The sequence below is a fragment of the Mesoplodon mirus genome, assembly GCF_964341445.2.
Source record: "Mesoplodon mirus genome assembly, chromosome: 10".
NCBI lineage: Eukaryota > Metazoa > Chordata > Mammalia > Artiodactyla > Ziphiidae > Mesoplodon > Mesoplodon mirus.
This window is the reverse complement of record NC_138986.1, coordinates 69937217-69951709: the sequence shown is the minus strand read 5'-3', so window position 1 is coordinate 69951709 and position 14493 is coordinate 69937217. Positions and strand designations below refer to the sequence as shown.

At 36.8% G+C, this 14493-nt stretch overlaps 1 protein-coding gene across 10 annotated transcripts in view; it reads right to left on the bottom strand.

Moving 5' to 3' along the window:
* The window catches only part of SYNCRIP (synaptotagmin binding cytoplasmic RNA interacting protein), a 28730-nt gene that overhangs the window by 8071 nt on the left and 6166 nt on the right, over window positions 1–14493 (bottom strand). For 6 of the 10 annotated variants that reach the window (XM_082634410.1, XM_082634408.1, XM_082634409.1 and 3 more), the window contains 5 exons: window positions 13886–14275; window positions 5848–5983; window positions 4550–4755; window positions 2298–2447; window positions 1854–1975 (listed from right to left, as the gene is read on the bottom strand). In XM_082634410.1, coding sequence (XP_082490536.1) covers window positions 1854–1975; window positions 2298–2447; window positions 4550–4755; window positions 5848–5983; window positions 13886–14275 — 1004 coding nt within the window. The remainder of the gene's footprint in view (window positions 1–1853; window positions 1976–2297; window positions 2448–4549; window positions 4756–5847; window positions 5984–13885; window positions 14276–14493) is intronic. The other 4 variants (XM_082634407.1, XM_082634411.1, XM_082634414.1 and 1 more) reach the window with 1 other exon arrangement.

Below are 14493 nucleotides of genomic sequence, written 5' to 3'. Positions count from 1 at the left end.
TGTGCTGTGCTGATTCTCTTAATAATTGATAAATCATCTTTTTCTGTCTCTTAAGTGACACAATGCCCACAGCATGCAGTGATTCTCAACTGGAGATACTTCTGCCCCCCCCCCGGGGGGCCTCTGATGATGTCTAGAGACGTTTACAGCTGTCATCACTCGGCAGTGGGGGTGGGGCTGCTATTGACATCTAGCGGGAAGAGGCCAGGGACGCTGCTAAACGTCCTATGATGCACAGGACAGCCCCCATAACCAAAAACCAACACGTACAAAATGGCAATAATTACACAGAGACTGAGGAAACCCTGGTGTAGTGTGTAAGAGTAAAACCCTGGGGACCAGACTGCCTTGGTTCAAAGACGACTCCACTACTTACTAGCTGTGTGACTGACCTTGGGCAAGTTGACCTCTGTGCCTCAGTTTCCTCATTTCAAACTGGGAGATAAAGTACTCAACTCACAGGGACACAATGAGGTGTAAGTAGAGATGTGTGCTGCAGTTGTTAAATTTTTTTTTTTTTTAATCAGTGAATGACTGCAGCAAGGTAAAGTGCCAGCATCACATGCAGTCATCCCTTTCACCTGTTCTTTTCAAATATTAACAGATATACTGACATTCTACACCTTCGATTTAGTATCATCCTCCATCTATCAAATCATAGCTGTAACTGCTCTAATCACTTACCCAACGTCATCTCCTATACTTACATTCTGCCACTACATTAAAAAACCACAATCAGTTAATTGTCTTCTGGAAGAGATATGAAAAAGTTATTTTCACTGCATAGAGTATACTCAGGGGTCTAAGATAGAGCGTTAGCTCCTCCTTCAAAACCTAGCTCTTTGTAAGTCTTTTCTCATTTATACTACCACCAAGCCTATTAAAAGCACATGTTTCTTTAGTCCTAGAACAAGTACAGATAGATTACTTGGATAATAATCATTGTACAAGACATCTTACATAATTTAATCTGTTTCCCTTTTAAAATTAAAGAAACTGAGGCTCAGAACTTGCCAACTTGCCTAACTGCACAGCTAATTACAGAAACTGGAACGTGAATGCTTCCCTGATTATGAAATAGTAGAAGCTTCCCCTACATAGGGCAACAGACAGAAAACTGACCTGAGATATAGTTTAGTGATTATTGTTCTCGCCATCAAACATCAATTACCCCTCTCTTCCTCCTTAGAAATCAATTACCAAATTTTTTTTAAATTGCAAACTTCGTTCTTACACAGCTAAGTTTCCTTCACTGTCTTAATGAGCAGATAGCCTTAAAAGAGCCAATTTATACAATGCATTTACACACTTGTTTTCGTATCTCAATACTATGTTATTTGCTTATTTCATTAACTATACTCATTTCTTTTCAAAACCCATGCATAGTATATGAAGCCTTTGGGATGGCAGTAATGGGCACTATGTATTTGTAAAGAAGTCTTTTTTCTGACACAAAGGAAGCAAAGTCTATTATAATTGGAGATTTTATATTTCCTGCCTCAGAGAAAAAACTCTCCACCCTTTAACCAAACATACTGTCAAGACTTTGGGGCAGCTAATATTTAAAACACGTATTCAGGAGCACATTCTGTAAAATTCAGTAGAAAATAACCTAGATTGATTTTTCATTTATTATGCAAAGGTCCAGTTGTTTAGAATTACAATTAGTTTCACAAGTATGGTCAATAGCAAGAGCTCAATAAACATTTTTGGAGATTCTCGGCATTTTTCTTTGACCCAAAGCTTTCAAGTTAAACTTCAAGTCTTCTTTAAAAGGTAAAGGCATGTTACAGATTTGTTGACCTGTTATTCACCAGTTAATCAATATTAAAATTCGTACAACTTTCACTTACATTTGATTCTTTGCAGCTTGCCTCTGAGCTTTTCTTTCTTTCCTTTTCTGATCTGGTGGCTTAGCAAAAACAATTTCAATATTTTCTCCCTCCAAGTCTTTGCCATTCATTTCTTCCATAGCCTTAAAAAAGTAGGTATTGATCAATACAAGAGACCTTTCACAACTATGATTCATTTAAAGTTAAAAAAGTCATTTACTATTACCACTAGAAGGATGAGATAAAATAGGATTCTTGATTTCATTTAAAGATCCAGCTCTTCAACTATTAATCTTTTTGACTTAGTTTAGTAAGTTATGCGATTTGCCAAGGCCAATAAAGGTTAGCTTGAGTAATTACATGACCTCTGAGTTTCCTTCAATTTTCTAAAACATTCTGATTTTAGGATGACTTAAAATCATTAGTCTAAGTTAGATGCCTATGATAATTCCCCCAGTTATTTACCTTGACAGCACCATCTCGCTCATCAAAATGAATGAAAGCATAATCTTTTAATTTCTTCACTCGTTCCAGTTTCCCAAACTGACTAAATGCCTTTTCTAAAATCTCTTCTGTTACAGTATTGGCCAGGTTGCGTACGAACAGCACTTTTACCTGAAATTTAAGAAAGAAACAGAAACTTCCTTTGTATTTCCAAAGGATTCAGTTTCCAAGATGTCACCATCCCAACCCTGCAGACTTAACTTTAGTCACAACCCATTAGAAGAGTACCAGAAATATAAAATACATACTAAAATTTCAACTCATTTGGGTAAATACCAAGGAGCATGCTGCTGGATCTAATGGGCAAAAAATCTGAACATTCTCACCAAAGGTACACAGATGGTGAAAAAGCATAGGTAGAGATGCTCAATTATCATATGTCATTAGGGAATTGCAAATTAAAACAGTGAGATACCATTACAAGCCTGTTACAGTGACCGACCAAAATCTAAGACACTAACACCATCGGATGCTGTTGAGAATACTGAACACAACATATTCACTGCATTAGAATGCAAAACGGTGTAATTTGGCAGCTTCTTACAAAACTAAACATACTTTTATACCATATGATTCACCAGTCACACTCCTTGGTATTTACCCAAAAGAGGTGAAAACACATCCACACAAAACCCTGTATATGGCTGCTTATAGCACCTTAATTCATAATTGCCAAAACTTGGAAGCAACCAAGCTGTCCTTCAGTAGGTGACTGGATAAACTATAATAAATTCAGACAACGGAATATTACTTAACACTAAACAAGAAATGAGCTATCAAGCCATGAAAAGACATGGAGGAACCTTAAATGTAAAAGAAGCTGTCTTAAATGGCTACATACTATACGATTCCAACTACGTGACATTTGGGAAAAGACAAAACTATGGAGACAGTAAAAAGAGCAATGGTTGCCAGGGATGAGGGGACAAGGGAGGAAAAGGCAATCACAGAGGATTCTTAAGGCAATGAAAATATTCTGTATGATACTACAATGGTGGATACAACATACATTTGTAAAACCCATAGGATCCACAACACCAAAAGGGAATCCTAACGTAAACACTGAGTTATAATAATGTGTCAATTTAGATTCACTGATTATGACAAATGTACCACTTTGGTGAGGACACTGATCGAGCAGGAGGCTGCACAGCTATGTGGGCAGGTGTGCGTACGGGAAACTGCTGTACTTGTTGCTCAAAAAACAAAACATGCTACGCACAGTACTTTTCATTAGTCATTATTTTACAACTAAAATGGACGTGGTTATTTCCTAATAACGTGAACACCATGCCATCTGAAATAGCTGTTGAACTTAACACAGGGAGTCAAAACTAATTAGGACCTGCTTTTGAAACCCTAAAGAGAGGAGACAATGTTCAAAACACTGGTAACATAAAGTCTTCAATCCTGAAAGCTCCTCAAGTACGACTACAAATTTAACCTTTTGGCTAAGAAACATTATCACTTCCTCCTAGAATACCTGAAGTAGCATCTGAATTTCTTAATCTAAAGGGCTAACCAATGAGAGCTTAATAAGCCAAAAAAAAATGAATCCTAAGTATTTTCTGTCCTCAAGAACATTTACCCTTTAATATTCACTGTTCTGACACTTCACACTCCTCTCTTGATTTTAGTAAACTAGTTGTATTTCCTAGCCTATCGTCATCAAGGAGGATTCTTTAAAAGGCTAGAATAACTTAACTGCAAACTGCACTGGTAAAGTGTTGACTCAAGAGATGTTTGTTTTCATAGATGTCTCAACTGACTGCTGAAGCACGATACCTAATAATAGCTAAACCTTTTAACTGCAGCAGCTCTGCCGAGGCCAGTACAGTTCACTATTTTTAGGAGTAGGACTTTTAACACAAAACCCATGTAATCTAATGGCGCCACTCTCAAAAACTCAAACTGCTCTTCGAATCCACACAAAAATGAAAGTGAATCATCTCCACTGCATGTAGGCTACCTACTTTATCATGAGAGTATGATGGTTACACAACTGTGGCTGAGGGTCCATGAATAAATTCCTATATTCACCCTCCATGCACTTGTTATTTATTTCTGGTGTGTGGCCTTTAACACAGAACACTTCTCTCACTTTCAAAAATATGGTTTAAGGAAAAAGCACACACAAGTTTCCCTCTGCTCTCTAAAGCCTACCCCTGCTCCCAGCAACACCACAAAAAAAATTGTAACTCAACTGTCATTACCTTTGCCATAACTTCAGGATCGGGATCTTCTATAGGATCAGCCCATTCAACAGTTCCAACATTTCCCCAGACCTTGACTTTACCACTCATTAATCTACGTCTTGCCTGGGCAGCTGTTTTGTGATCTTCGTATTCAAGAAAGCAAAAGCCTCTGTTTTTTTTCTTGTCGTCTGGTTGGTGATACAAAATGACGTCTGTAAGACCCTCTGAAAGTAAGCAACAATTCCAGAGAAATTAGATAAAATAAGCAAAAATAAGCAGATCAAAAGATTTATTTTTCTAATATTATACTTGAATATCAGAATGAAAAATAATCTCTTATCTTTACCGGGGACTCTCAAAGCACTGGTCCAGATAATTCACCTAATCCACACTTTCCAAGTGTTCTTAATGCAAAAATCCCCATGAAAAGAAAATGTATTCTTTTTACTTTGACCTGAGAACTATTTTGCTTCCATTTATCAGATGACAGAGAGGTATGAAATCTTTACAAAGCTGTTTTAGGAAAACCAGTAGTATAAGTCAGACATGGTTAGAAATTTTTCTCTGCTTCCATTAATTAGATGACAGAGAGGTATGAAATCTTTACAAAGCTGTTTTAGGAAAACCAGAAGTATAAATCATGGTTAGAAATTTTTCACCCCATGAAAGTAAAAACTAATTTTTTAATGGCACTTTTCTGGCCTCAGACATCAATGTTTATTTCAAATGAAACAGAGACTATCTTAGTATTGTATAAGAATTTCAAATGTTCCTGGAAACGGGTAACAGGCTGATAATTTGCTAAATATTCTAGGCAGACAAAACTATTTTTTCTAGTTTCCAAATGACAAAAGCCTGTCACTTGGGAACTTTAAAAAAATGCTTTACAATTCAAAGAAATTGCACCATATTGACAAAGTATAATCTCTGCTTATAGCAAGAGTACTTACCATTCCTATAATTTGGAAAATCAAGTCATTACTTATCAAACATTTTTACTAAGAATGTCAACTAGCACCTCAAAATGCATAGAAACACACAAAGAAATACAATTTTCCAAAACAGGGGAAGCACAACGATTCTGCAGACTCAGTTCAAATCCCAGCCGTATTCCTTACTAACTACATAACATTCAGCAAGTTATTTCCCAAAACCTTCTATTTCCTTATCTGAAAAATGGAGTTACTCATCTTATATGGCTATAGTGAGAATACAAGTCCATAAATGCAGTGCTTAAAACAGTGCTTGGCACACAAAAGCATGCAATTACCTTAAGTATTAGAAGTTGAACCTCCTTCCAAGTAAACCCAACTTACCTGTTACTTTGCTAAATTCTTCAAGAATCTGTTCCTTGGTTTTACTCTTAGGAATAGAGCCCACAAAAAGCCTGTTGTTGGCAACGGAGATGCAGACACCAATGTGTTTTCCAGAACGAATTTCATGATTATTATACTGAAAGGCGGAAAAGTGCACCATGTTTTAAAAATACTTAAAATATCCTACTATAGGTGCTCATTATAGAAAGATATGCAAATCCCATACACAAAAGCAAAATTTTTTAACAAATTAAAACTTCATCACTTAGGTTTATCAAGTATTTTTATCCTTTAAAAAATTATAATCTGAGACAGGAAGATTGTACTGACAAAACACACTAACCAAGTTTATGAATTAAAGCAAAGAATTGTCAAGTCCTTGAAATTTAGCAAATTTGGTAAGAATCTAGCCTGTAAGCAGCTTAAATTCCAAATTACTGATTCCACAATACCTTATTTTCTACTTAAATTCATCCTTCCGACTAGTTATTCTCATGCAAGGGAAACAGATTCCAGTGCCAGCAAGCTTTCTGCCTTTCTATTAATCAGCGCTTAAATCTTATTTTTCCATCTCCCCAATCACTTGTAAAAAGTTACATTAAGGGATTTTTGGTTTCAAATACTTAAATCTAAAGGGAAACCTTGTTATTCTGAATCCGACCCAACTTTTCCCCCCATTTCATTTTCATCAAGCCTACAATAAAGTTGGAGAAAGACAAGTAGATTATGGTAAACTACTATAAAACTACAGTAAAAAGTAAACAATCTTCAAGTAACCATATTCCATAAAACGGAACAATACCGCAGAGGCAAAACCCAAAAAGTTCCTATCCCTGTTATTCCCATTCTTGCATAACAGGTATATCAGGTAGAAGTGAAGAAAATACAGACAAGTCAGAAAACTGATGCCTCCCTCTCCCTTTTTCTCCATCTCCATATATTCAAAATTAAACATGAAGTTCAAACATCCTTCCTTCAGTTCAGAACAGTTTTGTACTTTTTACCCCACTGACTCCGTTCACGCTTATCCGAGTCTCTGGTCATCATGATCCCAGGATTATCTCTATGCTTTACACTTATGCTGGAGACATTTTTTTTTAAATCACAACTTTGCCTATTGAAAAAGAATCCCACAATGACTCCCCATCAGCAAAACAAAGTTCAAACCCTTGGACGTCATTAAGTCCATCCTAAAATCCCTACCACTTCTCCCTTTTCTTCACAATACTATAATCTCGGCTATTTACATCAGTTCTCAAACAGTTTTCATACTGCTCAACCCCTGACTATAACGCTTTCCCTGAAACTTCACCATCCAAACTCCTCTGCATACCTGTAGATTTGAGTTCAACCAAATATTCTGCAATCCCTAAATCCTATAAAGGTCAACAAAAACACCCTTCTATGTTAACACAGATCAGCAGTTCTCAACAGGAGTGATTTGCTGCCCCCCGCCCCCGACACACACACATTTTGGTCAACTAGAGATGGGGTTTGCTCTTGATATTTAGTGGGTAGGTAAGAGGCCAGAGATGTTATTAAACATCCTACAATTCACAAAATAGTCCAGCATAATAAAAAGTTATGTAGTCTAAAACATTAATAGTGCTGAGGTTAAGAAATTCTGCCCTGGACTTCGTTTTCCCATACCATTTATATTCTATTTAGACCAAACACCTCTTAAAAATAGAAATATGTGGTTACGGGCAGATATTAGACCTATGGCTGAATCCACCATTGCATGGGATTATGGACAAGTAGACTACAATACCCTATTACACAAATAAGTTAACTTCAGAACACAATAAACTGCTGTAAGACATGTACATTCCCTAGATTTTTATATCTAAGGATCAAGTAGCCAGCCTTAGTGACAAATCAATGGCTTTCAATCTGGTCATTTAGTCTGTAACTCCAGAAGTTGACAAAAACAATTAAAATCAGAAAAAGAATGGACGGAAATACAAAGTTTTAAAAAGGGAGAAAGAGGAGTTATTTTGAAGATGACAATTTGGTATCATTTTCCCTTTACTGTATTTCTTTCCAAATATTCTAAGAGCAGAGGCTATTTACTTAACAATGCTGCCTCAAAATAGTAACGACTGTTTCTATTATTACCTACAAAAGAAAAGTTTCTTCCTTTCTAACCTATCCTCACTATGGTTAGATCAAGGCGGGGTAGGTAGAAGGTATTTAAATGACTGTAGTCTCTGAACAATATGAAGACATGAATATTTAGTAGGATTTATAAAGAAAACTAACTTTTCATCCACATTTTTTAAATTTAAAAAATTGGAACAATTATAGCTGACCCATAGAAAGTAAACTGGCTCTCCAATGAAAAGAAGTCATTAAAGGAGCACAGGTGACCCTCTGCACATAGCATACTGTCCAAATAAAGCAAAAGTGCCTAGAAATAAACATTTCTTAAAGAAATGCCCCATCTACAGATTAAGCATGCACTTTTATAAGTATATTTGAGTTGTTTAACTTTTCTCACTCTAGCATTTTTAAGACCAATCTATCACCTTAAATTCGAAAATAAATTTTGCATCCTAGCAGGTGTTAGCAGGTAAGTAACAGTGACTTGGATGGTAGAAAAACATTACCAGAACAACTGTTCTAATCCTTAATAGAGATCCTAATTTAATGCTGATAAACCCTTACTCTCAAGGGTTAGTAATCAGAACGATATGATAGTATCAAAATAAAAAAGAAAACGTAATCTTCTCCAAACTCTAGAAAAGTGGGCACTGAAGTGAACAAATTGTAGAAATCTAGCTTTCAGATACGGTAGCACAGTGAGGTAACCAAATAAAATAAAGATGAACTTTGAACATTAACCAATGCAGTTTCAGTATTTCGGAACACCAAAATGAGTTGTACAGTCTGGAACATTCCCATCATCTACGTTCAAAATATCAATTCACTCTTTCCTTCCCTTATAGCCAATCAGTTACCAAATCCCCAGAAATTCAGCAATGTCAGACTTAGAAAACTGATCCAGAAGTGGCTGGTCAGTCCTAACCCTTACAGCAGCAAAGCCGCTACCTCCCAAGCCCGTCCATTTAAGTCTTCTTTACCTTGAGCCAAACCTACTTCCCTAAAAATTCTACAATAAATCTACTTCCTCCTCCAAATGACAGCACTTCATATACCTGCACACAATGCTTAGGACTCAATCCCCCTCTATGCTTGGCTAATCATTACTTCTCTGAAATTGGGAACTGCCTCCAAGAGTGTCACCAAACAGTGACATCCATAACACAATCCTATAGAGGCAGACTGAGACTGAGGAGTCTAAAGTAAGCTGGAGACTATTCTTACACTTCTAAACACCAGGCCTCTGCAACATGTAGTCCATGATTATCTTGGCTTATTTGGCAATCACACCACACCACTGACACACTACAGCTTACTCGTGGATTAGTCATGTATAGGACTTGACTCTCAGCCCCACTCAATTCCATCCTGCTGGTGTAAACTACTGTCCCAGGCTATCAGAATCTTTTCAGATCCTTATTTTGTCATCAATGGCATTAACCACTACATATAGATTCAAGTCACCAAACATCCCAAGCAGTCCAACTATGCCCTCATTCATATCCCTGATTTAAAAAAATAGAACCTATACCGTTATTTACATCATGCAACCCATACAAAGGCTCAAAACTTTAATAGCACCATGCAACTCAGGCCAGCAGTCATGCCTACTGCCTTCTAGCACTGACTTTACACAAGTTTTATCTCCCTTCCCACAAAACAGTGCTTCAACTATTGATCTATTTCCTTCACTGCCCTGCTCACACCTTTTTATCACAAAGCCTTCTCTAACAACCTCAACCCAAAGCAATCGATCCCTTCATCCCTCCTTTACCCTGTGAACCACCTGCTTCCACTTTCATTGTAGTTAGCCTCTCAAGTCCTAGAAACACCGAAGTCAAGAACTGGATCAAACTACCTTGTACGCCCATAGTAAAAGTTTTCATGTTAAACACACTAAACACTTGCTAATTGTTACTAAAATATTCTGTCCACCTGTCTTGCCAGCTGCATTCATCAAAATGGTTGTACACTGGTGTATACAACCGCTGTGGTGAATAAACTATCAGTGGCTATTAAAGTCATAACCCTTAATGTGCAAATAGAGGTCAGTATTCCAGTCTTTGTAACAAAGGTATTTTCAGTAGGACACTTCCTATGTATAGGAACCATAATGGGCACTGCAGAAGCCAGTGGCCCTGGGCTCCAATTCCAGCAGCACACCACACAAATACATATACACACTTGCCTGGTCAGCCAGTCAGGTTATTTATCTAGTACCTACTCTATAATGGCACCGTTCTAAATGTTGAGGATACAGGGGAAAAGAGCAAATTTTCTGATGGGAAGAGAGAAGCAAATAATCTTTCAAAGTCAAAAAATAATTTTAAGTACATCTAAGCATTCTTTTTTTTTTTTTATCATGTTCAGTATACTGCTATGGGGCAACTGGGTGGTAAGCCTTTCTTAGAAAGGCCTTCTAAGAAAACCTGATTGATAAGAAGACAGCAGCTGTGCTAACTGGGAGAAGTGGGAGAAAGAACAGAAGGCAGCCTTGAGATGCAAATGCTCATAGCTTTTGTGGAGGACAAAAAAGGCAAAGTGTGGATGGAAGGGTAATAAAGAAGAATAGGAAGAGAGAGGTAAGCAAAAACTTGATCAGATAGAACCTTGTTTGGAAGCCATTATTAGAGTTCTCAGCATGGGACTGTTGTGATCTAATCTACACAGCTAAAAGGTTAAGACTGTAAAGGAGCAATGGAAAGCAGTGAGACTAGCTAGAAGGATTCTTCAAATGGTACCTCAGGCTAGGATGCTAGCAGGAAGATGGTACAAATTGGTTAGATGCCAAAAATAAATTTGGCAGTAGAGACGACTTACACTCTGAATTCCTTTTAACACTACCTAAACCACTAAATAATTTGAAGAATCAGGCTACCTGGCAACATAACTTATACTGCTGGCTTAAACTGTTATGTCTAATTAACGATAAGGACATGCTAAACAAACCTGGTATCAAACTAAACCAGTATGGCTCTGTGCAAGCCACCCAGACTATTTATTCTATTGCAAAAGGAAGATATTTCACTTACCTTGAAGAATGGGTTGAAGTGATCTTTAAAGGTAATAATGTAGCACCTAGCACAGCTCCTGTGCCTCAACAAGCACAAGTGGTAGCTATTATTCACCTTTTCACAAATTTAAATCTTGCTTCCTTAGCTACATTGTCATCATTTAGGGATGAATTTTCTTATTCCCCCAAATACAAGGCAGATGTTAGCTGAAAATAGGGTCATTAAGAAGTTTGCAGTTGCCTCTAACTTCATGCCTCTTCTTCAGCTGTTAACATCAACCCATTTGACAAGTAATTCAGATGCAAACTTGAAATCTACAGTCTTTATTGGGGCGGGGGGTCGTTGTGGAACAACATCAAAAAATAAGGCTGAATATATAAACTATCTCAATCGAAGGTATTTCTCAAGACACAAAGTACAGGAAAGCAAAAAGAGATGGTGCTTCAATCTTGTCTCATCTATAAATAACGTAAAAAAGGCATTTTCTCAACATCTGATTATGTGCAACTAGAACAACAGTTCAACTACCTTATATAAAAATTCACCTTAGATAAAGCTGTAATTCAAGTAGACTTGTGACATGATACGAGTAGAAATAGTTTTCAAAATACGCTTCCTTAAAAAAATACATTTAGGAGGGGTACTCATTCCCAGGAATCAAAACAAGGTAGCAAAAAACATCCAAATCAACTTCAGTTTTTTATTTCTCTAGAATGTTTCATTCCCTCAAAAGCCTAGTCCTTTCTTCTACTGTTGCATTAAGGCAAATCTCCCAATTCTACTATCGCCATAGTCCTAGCTATGGTAAAGCATCCTTTTTAAAAAAGCAATGACAATACGTCCAATTCATCCCAGTGCTAAGAATACCCTTAAAAAGACAATAAAGCACAGAGCCTCCTATTCATCAGACAGTAAAAAATAATTATGCCCCCAGATAAGGACTCAAATCACAAACCCAGAAAAAAATGTTAAAAGATTTAGGACAAGAGCTAGCTCACAGACCAATCAAAATGGCTGTTTGGCTACCTGGAAATTTCTGCGTTACAGTTGAAAAACTTAACTACATTAATAAGACTACTCTAAGCCTACAGCAATGCAACTTTGGACTACATGATCTGTTAAGAATTGCCCAAACTGAGACATATTTCATGTGTACTTATTGGCACTCAAAATAGTGATGTTAGGACTGGATTATATAACATCTTCTTCTGATGCTGTTTCTTTACTATAAGGATTCTGAACATCATCTAGAAATAAATTCTAGAGAGGACCTACCATAATTAGTGTATTTTGGCAACAAAAATTAAGTAGTCTACAAATGTTTGTTTAATGATTCCTTTTAAAAATATTAATAAATACACAAATCATTACTTGTAACACTAAATAATCACACCTATTGAGCAAAACTAAAGCTTTATGTAATACCTAGTAAATAAACTGGATCTGACATCATTAAATTCTGTACTAGCTTTTTGTAGTAAGATAGTCTCATTGCCTTCTCAATCATTATGTATTTCCACACTAAAACTTACTGCTACTTTATTACTACCTGGCAAAATGTTCTATTCTTTTATAGATTCAACTGGATGACTCCTAAAGTATCTTTCCAGAACTCTAAAAAGTCCTCAGTTTTACCTGAACTGTTTAAACTAAAAACATGACAGTTCAAAGGTTACCACTGAATGGACCCCTAGAGCTATACATACTCTCCCTTCTGAAATAGAAAGCACTCTTTGAAAGAAAAGAAAATCAGCCATGGTTCAAATAGAAATATCTCAACTCCTGAATTCTTTATTCTTCCCAAGTAGCATACTTTTCTAATGTTAACCTTTACAATGTTCAACTACACACACCAATGGAGAGATCCAAGCAATACAAAAAGCAAAACCAAGTAAGTGTATTTGTTTTCTTTTTCTCCTTAAGGTTTGCCTTAAAATGTGATATATATGATGGTGAGGGAAGGAAAAATAAAATTCGGGCCTCCCTGGTGGCGCAGTGATTGAGAGTCCGCCTGCCGATGCAGGGGATACGGGTTCGTGCCCCGGTCTGGGAGGATCCCATATGCCGCGGAGCGGCTGGGCCCGTGAGCCATGGCCGCTGGGCCTGCGCATCCGGAGCCTGTGCTCCGCAACGGGGGAGGCCACAACAGTGAGAGGCCCGCATACCGCAAAAAGAAAAAAAAATAATAAAATAAAATAAAATAAAATAAAATAAAATTCAGGATGAAATCACTCTAAGGAGTTCAAGTTTGCTTAGAATCACCCATAAAACATGTAAGTCAGATAACGCAAAACTAACAAACATCTGCTATAGTGAACCATTTACAAAAGTTCCTCCCCAGCTGTACTTTTTGATGTATTTCTTGGATTGAAATTAACTTACATCTTCTACTACAAAACACAGCAACTACTTGTCACAGAATAAAACTAATTTGAAGGAGAATTATATAAGCCATAGTTTGAAACATTAAAATTCTTTAAATTGGGAAAATAACTAGGTCCTCACCTGACATCTAGTACTTTTAAATCAGACATTGCCAATCAACATAAAATCCTTTATTTCATTAACTAGAAAGTTATCATCACAATGTCTTTGTGAAACATTTTCGAAAAAGGGACAGCCAGATATGGCCCTTTAAGAGCCCTATCTACTACAGTTACTGTCTTAAACCTTTTAACATTCCTTAAAAAAAAATCACTAAGCCAAATTCAAAGCACCAGTAACTTCAACTCCACCACACTACCTTATACATCCTGAGTCAGTTCAACTATACGTGCATAAAATACTGCTACAATGTGTACACAGAAAATGTGACACTGCCTCATCAGCACTTCAAAAACCTTTGGTTAACACAATTAAGAAAAGTCCTGGCTTTAAATGAAAACAGAGACTGTGAAAACTGAAAAGAAAGAAAAACTCACCAGTTTAACAGCCTCCTGAGCTGCTTCTTTTGTACAAAAAGTGACAAACGCATAACCTCTATTGAGACCAGTTAGTGGATCCATCATTAGACGAAGATCCCATATAGGTCCAGCTTTTTCAAACAACGGAACAAGTTCATCCTCAAACAGATCTCTTGGGATCTTCCCTACAAATATCTGTAAATTAAATATGAAGTAAAAACCATGGAGAGTTTCTTTAGGGAACCAGACACCTGTACATTTACTACAAAGGGTACAAGTTTTTAGTCTCTTTACCTCAGTGCCAACAGAAGGCTGCTGACCTGAATAAACGGAATCTGGAGGCGGTCCCCCATACTTCCTCTGTCCAGTGGTCACATCGAGTGTGTATCCTGTTCTTTCCAAGAGTGCCTTAAAAAGTTCAAATGTCATTAATACATTTCATTCAAGAGACCACACCCATACATTGAGAAGTTTAAAATCAATCTTGTTCAAATCTTTCCATGTATCTTAGCAACATTCCCTACGTACAGATTTCTGTTGTGTTTCAGAATTCCCCTTTTAATGTATGCTTGTAATTTATAATATGCCCTAATTTATAATGAAAATTTCAGGATCCTGGTCAAATT